Below are 10,504 nucleotides of genomic sequence, written 5' to 3'. Positions count from 1 at the left end.
TTACCGTTACACTGCCATAGCTGCGAATATGGCGGCTACTGTGTTAACTGGTCAGTGAATGAGTTTATTGACGTATTTGTGACGCAATTCAGTTAAGGATTTCCCCTATCCGCCGCAAAGCGCCGGGTCGACGACAAGAATAGGAGTGGGCTCCGCAAACAAGGAGACTTATTTCCACATCGCGGCAAAATAAATGAACGTATCGCATGCGCTTTCTATTGACATCAATCCACGCTTTGGATTCCTGGGAGTTAAAGCTAAATGTTGAAGCCTGACCATCTCGTGCCCTGGGCGGAATAAGAGGCTTAAAGCGCATCCACTTTCACCACAGCTGTTTTTCTCCCACCAACAGTCCAAGGCAGACGATATTCTATCTTGCGCACAGAAAGCACATGGCCACATCAAGGCTGAAATTTCTCGGTATTTCACGGTATTTCTCAATGCTTGTGATTTGGCCGGTAACGTTGTCGTGCGGCCAGTCGGTTTCTTGTCCTGCATACATGGCAGATGAATAATATATAATCTACTAAGGAACAATCAGACACCAGTTGCACGTTATTTATTATTTTCTCCAGACTTGGCCAGGTCAAGGCAAATGACGCGCAGCAGACTTGAATTGAACGAGACAAGCTTCAATCCACAGGCACTAGAGCATGTGTTTGTAATGATGAATTGTTAATAACTCCTGTTTAAAACCAGTTTTTGTGTAGTATCTGGAAACATTTGTTTGTGCAGAGGTTTTGTGTACCTTCTTGTCCTCTCAGGGGTCCACACAGCAGAGGGTTTGTGTACTGTATATGAAATACTTAAGCATTTTCTTGCACTCCTTGCATTTTCTCCTCTGATGCAGAGGGCTGAGTGACTTCAATGTAATTGTCTTTAATATTCGGGGAGCCTCTGAATGTTAGCTCCTGTGTATGCTCAATACCACTTGTTGTCATAGTAACGTGATAGTTGGATGACCTTTCTTCAGACACAACATCAGGCAGAGTTCCTCTGTCATTGGCTGCGCCCCATACCTGGTCCGAAGGCTGAGGTAGACTGGCAATGAGTTCCTGAACATACAACAATAAAATCAAGAAAAATACCTTGTCAAAAACACTTGACAAGTTCAGGTTGACATTCATATTAAACATATTGTTGAATGTACTTGCTGTTTTTCCACATCTTTATTTCTCAGAGCACTCAACAGCCTATTTGTGAAGCTTGCAAGGTCCAGGTATTTTTGTTTTTGGTTCTCTAGCTCATTCTCTAAGAACTGCACTTCCTCGTGCTGAAAGGTTAAAAAAATAATTGAAGTTGTGTCACTTAGCAATACAAAGATTCTTCACAAATACTTTCTTTGGTTAGAATGAAAAGACATTTGTGTGTGTGTGTGTCCTCACCTTGAATTCAAGCAAGCTTTGCATCTGCTCTAGATCTAGGGGCACTATTTCACCCTCGTCGTCATCTTCCACGTCATCCTCATTAATCACTTCAACTTTCTATAAAGAAATACAGTTAAATAATCAACACATTTTGGTATTAAAATAAATTATATACTCATTAGCAAAAAAAATCCATCATTCATTCTTCTGTCAGGGTACCATCATCTTGGTCAATGCTTGTTTCCCAAGTTTGTTTTCTTCATTCATTCATTCATTCATTCATTGTCCGGACCGTTTTATCCTCAATAGGGTCTTGAGAAAAAAAGTCCACCAATTGAAAGAAATTCACTCAGCACACCAAAGCTGAAAAAAGTTGACATGAAGCTAGAATGAATCATAGAATGAGACATATTTGAGTACCACATTTGCCAGCTGCGCTGCACCAGTCACACTTGCTTCATTTTCATCTCTCTGTTGTGAATCAGGGGTGCTATCTAGAGGTAAGAGCTCTGCATTACCACCAAGTTTCAGAGTTTAATGATACATAAAACGATGATGTGAGTGTTGCATCAAAAGCCCCACCTTCAGAGAGGCAGAGAGATACCCCGTCGTTCAAGTCATCTTCGAATTCGGGTGTTCCAAGACGATCTTCGGGACTAAATGCCACCGGCGAGTCCCCTCTAGGGGAGCTCGCGTTTGTGAATATAGCAGGGCCACCTTTCGGCGGGGGTATTTCAATACCCATGAGCCGGTATTTCCTTCGTCTGTTGCTAATCCATGTCTACCAGTCAGGGACAAAATAAAGACACAGTGGAAGTAAATGACAAAGATGTGCATAAAATGGCGAGGTCAAATTTCAATAGGATGAAAGCATCGTGGAAATGAAATTTCACATCTGACATTGCTGTATTTCATATTCCACAAATCCACAGCGTTATAATTTTAAATGACAGTTCACTTGATGTCCACATCCGACAAGGTTGAACAACTGTGTCCAGTAGGTGGCGTTCAAGTCCAGTGTCCAAGCTCGAGTACAGGATTGATCTCCTATCCTACTAGTCTCCAGTAGTAGTCATGCTTTAAGTCTTGGGAAATGTGGTCAAATTTTGGACCAATGATGTTAATAAAGTTTAGGTTGGATACATTGTCCGGATATCCAGACAAACCTAATTATGATGTTTTCTAGCATACAATAAAATATTTATCTCCTCAATTCTCAATTCATCTGTATTTATAGAGCACTTTCAAACTGCACACCAAGTTCCCTAGATCGAGCAACTATCATATACTAAATTAAAAAGTTAGTCGACATCACAAAATTCAGCATTTTCCCCCCAATAGATGTGAAATTGTCCTTCAAATCACAACAATGTTAGAAACTCCGACCCCCAATATCGATTTATCAGCACGCAAAAAAGACAAGGTATATTAAGTTTTACCTTAACTATTTCAGTATCGACATTGAGCTGGTTTGCTGCAGCAGTGATCTTTTCCCTGCACACTGAGCCCAGGCTGGTCATGCCCCTGTCCCAGTAGCGTTTCAGTTCAATGATATCCCCATCACTGAATTGGGTCCGATCCTGCAACTGAAAACAAAGATGCTGAGCAACATATTTTTTAGAAACTTGACAAGAATGTCAAGCCAAAAATGTCATTACAACACAGGAAATATTAACTACCATGCTTGTAAAGGCCAGTTGAATCGAAAACATGTCAGCTATTTGTAGCAGACCAAACATATATATATATTTTATAATTTTACGAAGACAGATACAAACAATATGACAATGAAGCATTTTACATAAATGATCAATGAACAAATTTGTAGACGGGAGGCAAGAATGATATCTTTGCAAGCATTGAATTAAGCAAAAGGCACTGCAGTAGAAATGCCATTGATTGGTAAACTAGATAAAGAAATTGCGTTGATGTGATTTAACATATGTATTTTTTGTACATCAGTGAAATTAATCATGGGTTTAGAAACAATGAAAACTCAGATATCAACACATTTTTACATTTTAAGTACAGTTCTGTACAACAACATATTTTTGAGGTAATGTGTCTCTCTCCAACAGTGACAGTCAAACTTGAGCATTAATATTTTTGTGAAGCCACATTTCATTTGATTTTTGTACATTTTCTGCACTGCCAATTTGTAGTTAATTTATGAATGGTATCGATGTAAATTCTGATGGAATATTTTTTTTAATCTGGTAAATCAATTCAGACACCTAAAAAAGACAGATTTGTTAATTGTAAAACATCATGAGCAACGCTACAATTGAAAAATACACAGTTCATCAATGTGACTGTAATAAAAAAATGTGAGATAAGTTTAGTCATGGATAATCAGTATCCGGATACTATCAATACCACTATTTGAGGAACTATGTAATGCAGGGGTTCCTTGCATTGGATTTGGCACAATGGAACTCACTGTTCTTTTTCTGGAGTTTCTGATAACCCAAGTGGCAGCACTGATTGAAGTCTGTAAACAAATAAAGATCCAGTCAGACTCATGCTTTCAATTCACTCAAGTGGAGGAGTTCATAAAACCTGTCCTACCTGTGAGCTGGCATCCCCAGAAAGTGAGGTTTGTGTGAAGGAGTAGCAGCCATGATGAGTTGAGTTGCTGTTATTCAGCCGATTTGGGGAGTGGGCCGTAGTCAATGAGTGGCTCCCTTTTACAAACAACGTTCTCTGCTCCTGATGGATGTTATTCTGAGCAGCCATCTTTGCCAACTCTTCTTCCCTTTGCCACTCATCTTCTTCATCTGCGGTTTCCATGGCAATGGAGAAGTTATGACTGGTATTGAAAGTGCGTGAAACTGGCCTTTTAATTTCCTGGGCTTTTAAAGCAAAACCTAGTCCAGACTTGTTTTTGATGCCCTCACTTCTTTCTGCGATGGTGAACACCTGCTCTGAGGTAGGACTCGAGTTTTGGAGTGGGAGGGACAGATGGGTTATCTGTGGGGCTTGTGCAGGTGGTTGCGGATTGGTCTCAGACCTGGGCTGAAGTGGAGCCTGGGACTGAGGGGAAGAAGGCCATGTCTGAGTCTGTGCAGTACCACATGGTCGGGTCCAGCTGGGAGGTAGGGCTCCTACCTCTGCAGTCAATCCTCCATCCCCGAGGGACAACCTTGTTTTCATGTCCCTTCCAGCAGTGCAGACCAAAGACGCAGAGGCAGACGTGAGGGAAGGCAAATTCTGAGAGAGTGACACGAGCTTGGAGTGATGAAGAGGCGAGGAGCTACAGGTAATTCTGTTTGGCACAGCCTTACTGAGTAAGGAGCAGAGAGGGAGAGGTGAGAGTTCGGTGTCTGAATGGAAGGAACCTGTGTGTTTTGGCTGAGGGTGAATTTTGGAGTTCTGGGAGTAAATACTAGTGTGTATAAGGTCATTTTTGTTGTTGTTCCCACTGCTGAGATGAGAGGGAGAAGAAGCAGAGGAAGATGATGTAGGGGGAAGGTGCACACGATTATGGGTATTCCTTACAATAGCGAGTTCAGCAGGGAGCAATGTTGCTGCAGACAGCCCATGATTGGACAGAGCTCCTTGAGCTAGTGTGTGACTGGACAACAGTCCCCCAGCAAGTCCATGACTTGGTAAGGGATGAGACAAGCTTCCATTCTGATCTGCCCTGGAAGCAAGTTTCCGCCTTTTGTTTCCAACCCATGTCTATGAGAAAAGTACAAATCAATAAATAATACTAACATAGACCACCGCAGAGACTAACTGAGTTAAAGACACAATCTATTGGCCATTTTTCATCCTTACCCGGACAACACTAAAGTCTAGTTTGGCCTCCTGAGCACATTGAAGTATTAGCTGGAAACAAGCCTTGCTCTGATTGGTCATCCCATTATCATAGTAACGCTCCAGGATCATCTGCTGCTCCACTGTGAACACTGACCGCAAGTTCATCTAGGAAGCAATCATCAACAGTGATACTACAAGGTAACTACCAGTTGTAGACTACTTAGTGGGCATTTTTTTCACGCTTGTGTACTATATTATTATTGTAGCCAACAAACCACTTTTGTCGTTTTCATTCTGGGATGTACGTTTAAGAAGACGAGTATCTGTTATAATACTATTCAGTTATCACAGTCAATGCAGTGAGATAACAAGGCAGCACACATACCAAACCACGGACCAATGAAATGCTACGTTTACTATTTCAACGTTCATTTCGCACCCCAAATATCCATCATCCAAATCCACCCACCCATGAAAGCTGTGAGTGTTTTCCTAAACCGATGCATATACAATACTCACGGTCTGGAGGCTGCGCCTCTGTGGCCAAGAATCCCTGCTGCTACTGGACGGAAACGGAGCTGCCATGCCGATCACAGCAAAACACCAACGACTTTATGTTGTCACATCGTGTCTCAGTGCACCCAACCACTGCTAAGCAGGGCAAACAAAGCAGAGAACTTTAGTTTAGTTTGAACAGTGAATACTGTCCTCACTCAAAATAAAAAGGTATCCGTTATACATTCGATTATGATGGACGCTCGCTTTGAAAGGACAATCGCAGGAAATCGGGTATATTAAGGCGTAACATTAACTAATAAGTAATGAGCAATTTAGTTAATCCGTGTCATAAGATTTAAAACAAACACGCACTAAATCACATGGACTTGCTGTACGACCAATAAGCATGCAGCGGCTTTGTTTTGGCAGGCTCACTACGCATGGCCACAGTCTGCCGGGGGAACCATTAGATAGAGCGATAATTAGCATCGCTACTTGCGCGAGGATGCACGGGCATAAAGATATAAACCTCCCACTCATGTCGCGTGTACCTACACAGTTTGCTTTGGACAGGCACGGAGAAAACAACCCCGGTCGACCGCAGATCGGCACAGTATTTCCGAACGTAGGTTGCAGGCCCGAAAAGCCATATTAGTCCGAGCAGATGCGAGCTAGCATTAGCAAACCTTTCTTAACGACAGCTGGAGCTAAACTTTTCCTTTCTAGCCGAGATTTCAAGAGCCTTGCCACTGCCATTTCACTGACCCTGGCTTCGAGCGAATGAAAACAAAAAGGTGATATGAAACAACTGGGGCGAAAAGTTAAATGACGGCCATACTTGCTTTGTCCAATTCAGGTGAGGCTCTTAAATTCAAGCAGATTTCTCCCCCACAGTCCCGGTTGCTAGACAATGAAATCAGACCGTCAGATCATCAATTCTAATCATGATTGTGACGTTTTCAGGACGAGGGCCAATGGGAGCGTGAGATCATCGTGTTGACATCCGGGGAGGGCTGAAAACTGAACAGTTAGGCCCCGCCCCTACTCTATTTGGCCTCAAAGGATTTCCATTGACGACCGTCATACCAGAAAACGCCTGGACTTTTTCTACGTAAGCATCTCTTTTTAAAGTGATCTAATGGTAGGTTTAGTCACAAATGGAGATCTTTCTTAGTGTTTTGTAGTTACCTCGTATTGTAAACACTGTTCAATGCAAATAGGCAATTTCAATAGAGTGGTTTGACTATTAAAACAATGAATGTCATGTAGGCATTGTGATTATATGCTTAAAGGACAACCGACGTCTTCGCACAAGTTGTGTCCATAATTTGTAAAATGGCTTCAAATGACTTCTACTGAGCGTATTTTACAAAGATTCCACCGCATATAGCTATATTTTACGTTTTAAGACCCGCACTGAATATTCCGGAAGTCTTGTTTTTGATTTGGTGACGAGTCCGTATGTGACGTCACTGAAGGTACGCCCGAAAAAAGGACACATTGTAGCAGTCCTTCCATCACGTCAATGCATTTTGCTGTACTTGTTTGGTCTGAAAACTTCGTGTTGCACCAAAAAGAGGCAGAAGAGGGCGACAAAGCTGCGTGTGTAATGTACTTTTTTAGTGCTACATTTCCCCCGCTATTGCCTCAAAATGGCACGGAATAAATTATTTAATCGTTTGCAAACATGCATGCTTTCCTCTTCAGAACTATTTGAATCATATTCATAACTGGATGAGTAACAAGAAAGCATCTTCTCCGAATCTGAAGCCATTGTTTTGATTCTCCAGCAAGGCAAGACGTCTTGGGGTGACTCCACGAATAAGGGACGCCACGAACTTCTGAAACTGGCCACTTCCGGGTTCATTTTTTTTCAGATTTTGGACACTTTAAGTCATTTTTATTGGTGTTTTGCATTTTTGCATTTGACTAAAAATATCATACTGCGTGTTTTGGGTATTTTAGAAGCTATAAAACATTTTTCTGGTGTCAGTTAGGAAACAAAAAAGTGATGTCGGTTGTCCTTTAAATGTTCGTTCTTAGTGAATATTATTAGTAATGTATTTACTATTAATATTAATAGTAATAGTAATATTAATAGTAATAGTAATATTATTACTAATATTAAATAAAATAAGTACTACTACTACTACTACTACGACTACTACTACTACTACTACTACTACTACTACTACTACTACTACTAATAATAATAATAATAATAATAATAATAATAATGCATTTCCCCCAGGAACCAGACAGACTACCTGTTATTTTAAACAGATTACGTTTTTCGTCACATGTACTATGAGCCCTGTCTCAAAGGGTCACGATAAAAGAAGGGAAAGGGGATTCCGCAAAGGTATCACAATACTCATGTCATTATTTAGTCACTTTTTAGTCACAAGTCACTTTTATTCATATCGCGGCCATTTACAGGAAGAGTTACCACAAAACACTTAAATTGAGCATATCTAGAGCTGCTCCTATTTGTTATCTAATAAACCATGGGTGTCAAACATACGGCCCGCGGGCCGGAACCGGCCCCCAAGGAGGTTCAATCAGGCCCGCAGGATAATTTGAAAGTGGAAAAATGCATAAAAGACACGGAATTGATATTTTTAATTCGCTGCAATTCATGGCTTATCCTCTAAGGGGCACACTCGTTCCATCAGATTAGAAGACACGCTGCATCACTAAGGCAGACTCAAAACAGCAGACGGTGTCAATGCCCCATCTACTGCTTGTTACGAGTTGTTAATACTTTGGTCTCTGCCTCTCCGCTACACCCTCATTAGCCAAAATGTCGTTATCCAAACGGAGAAAAGTAGATAAGGAATGTAGAATTTTCAAAGAAAAATGGACCACGTCCTATTTATATACAGAGATGCACGCAAAACCTTTGTGCTTGGTGTGTTTGCAACAAGTTTCGGTATTGAAGGAATATAATATTCGACGCCACTACGAGACTCATCACAGCGAAAGATATGACGGGTTGCAAGGACAACTGAGAAGAGAAAAGATTAACGAATTGCTGGCGGGTCTGAGGAAACAGCAGTCAACTTTCATCCGGAGCCGAGAATTCAATGAAGCAGCGGTAAAAGCCAGCTACCTAATTGCTAGTGAAATAGTATTAGCATCGAAGCCGTATTTCGACATTTCGACGGTGACTTCGTTAAACGATGCATGATGAAGGCAGCTGAACTTGTATGTTCCGAGAAGCGACAAGCTTTTGCCAATATTAGCCCGACGAGGAATACTATAGCAGAGAGGATTTATTGCATTTTCCGTGGCAATTGACGAGAGCACTGACATCACAGACGTGGCCCAACTGGCCATATTTATTCGAGGAGTTGATGAGACATTGACTGTTACTGAAGAGTTTCTTGAGTTGGTGCCAATGATGGACACCACAACAGCCAAGGACATTTTCGGCTCTGTCGTTGCTGTATTGGACAGAGTCGGAGTGGACCGGTCCCGCGTTGTCAGCCTGGCTACAGACGGCGCGTGATCCATGTTCGGAAAGAAAGCAGGTGTCGCGACAAAGTTCAAAGACAAAGTACAAGCCCTTAATGGAGGAGATTGTTTCTGGACATTTCACTGTATTTTGCACCAGGAGGCATTGTGTCGCAAGTCGCTGAAAATGGACCACGTCATGGAGGTAGTTGTTCGCACTGTAAATTTCATCCGGTCCAGAGGTCTGAACCATCGTCAGTTTGACAAACTTCTCAGCAACATTACCCACAGCCTGCCATAGCACACTTTAATGTTAGTCAGCAGGTTAACAGCAGTACTGTCCATACAACTCCATAAATTTTCAGTATGTATTGTATGTGTATGTATGTTTCATGTACGAAGTTTACAGATTTACAGGACAGGTGAACACTTTCTTCATTACACATTTAAAATCACTCTCCGTTTGTAAGGTGTACGCAGGGATTACATTTAGATTTTATATGCGTATGTGTAAGTGGTTTAAAAATTCCCTTCCTTTAAAAGTCTCATTTAATCTTAAAGTGCATTACTATATTTTTCAGTACCAATTAAAGTTTTGTGCCTTTGTACAATCAGTGGGATCAGTTGCAATGCATATTTGTGAATGATAAAAGTAAATTGCACATTTCTCTAAGGAAATATGAGGTGTTTCATGAAATGTTTTGTAAAAGGATAGTTCATTAAATGTCAATATTTTCCGAATGTTCTTGTGCTTCTTTACACCAAAACAAAGGAAATACATGATATTTTTTCTATTTTTAGCAGAGTATGGTATAATTTTAATGGTCCGGCCCACTTGACATCTCCCTAGGCCGTATGTGGCCCGCGATGCGAAATGAGTTTGACACCCCTGTAATAAACCGTGCGGCTGACCGGTGATCCGTTGTCTATGACGTCACCAATGTTTCAGATGCACAGCAGGGGGCGCTGTCCCTCTCCGGTGATCGCTCAATCTCGAGATGCAGATGCCGACGACTGTTGCGGATTTCCCCGTGCATGGAGTGTAGCTGATCATTAGTCGCGCACATCTTTTTTTGGGGTTTAGGCAGCCTCAACAAGAATGCATCAACTGTTCTCTCAATAAGCACTATTCACACATTTCAGTGTTTCACAGGTGCTTGGTTTTACGATAATATTTGATGTCCTCCATTTGAAATCGTATTTATTGGTCCCCTAAACGCTCTTTGAGCCTGCGTGTTTGAAAAGTGTGGATCGAGATGGGGTGCGGTGCGGAATGAGTTCCTCTCTGCATGATGTGCGTTGCACCATTCCCTGGTTCATATTGTGCGAGGTGGCCCTTATGATGCTGCAGGGAGGTGGGCTGGGGGAGAGAAGAGGGGAGGGGTCGCTCCCATCGAATCCCCTTTTCACAGCGCGCGAGC

The 10,504-nt window shown here is 41.8% G+C and overlaps 1 protein-coding gene across 8 annotated transcripts; it reads right to left on the bottom strand.

The window, feature by feature from the left end:
* Positions 1–553: 553 nt before the first annotated feature.
* Positions 554–6,589, bottom strand: hdx (highly divergent homeobox). Of its 8 annotated transcripts, XM_088989587.1 has the most exons (12): positions 6,466–6,589; positions 5,649–5,780; positions 5,148–5,294; positions 4,476–5,048; positions 3,936–4,400; positions 3,808–3,858; positions 2,807–2,953; positions 1,950–2,148; positions 1,788–1,861; positions 1,386–1,484; positions 1,151–1,273; positions 556–1,055 (listed from the first exon to the last, which is right to left on the bottom strand). In XM_088989587.1, exons 2-12 carry the CDS (start codon positions 5,712–5,714, stop codon positions 807–809), a joined length of 2,193 nt encoding a protein of 730 aa, XP_088845713.1. In that variant the 5' UTR covers positions 5,715–5,780; positions 6,466–6,589; the 3' UTR covers positions 556–806. The 8 variants fall into 8 exon arrangements, with proteins under 8 accessions (XP_088845715.1, XP_088845716.1, XP_088845713.1 ...); XM_088989589.1 differs by having other exon boundaries at positions 554–1,055; positions 1,155–1,273; positions 3,936–5,048; XM_088989581.1 differs by having other exon boundaries at positions 3,936–5,048.
* Between the last annotated feature and the right edge of the window lie 3,915 nt (positions 6,590–10,504).

The sequence above is a fragment of the Hippocampus bargibanti genome, linkage group LG02 (assembly GCF_051943395.1).
Source record: "Hippocampus bargibanti isolate YZ-2025 linkage group LG02, ASM5194339v1, whole genome shotgun sequence".
Classification (NCBI taxonomy): domain Eukaryota; kingdom Metazoa; phylum Chordata; class Actinopteri; order Syngnathiformes; family Syngnathidae; genus Hippocampus; species Hippocampus bargibanti.
This window is presented reverse-complemented; position numbering and strand designations above follow the sequence as displayed.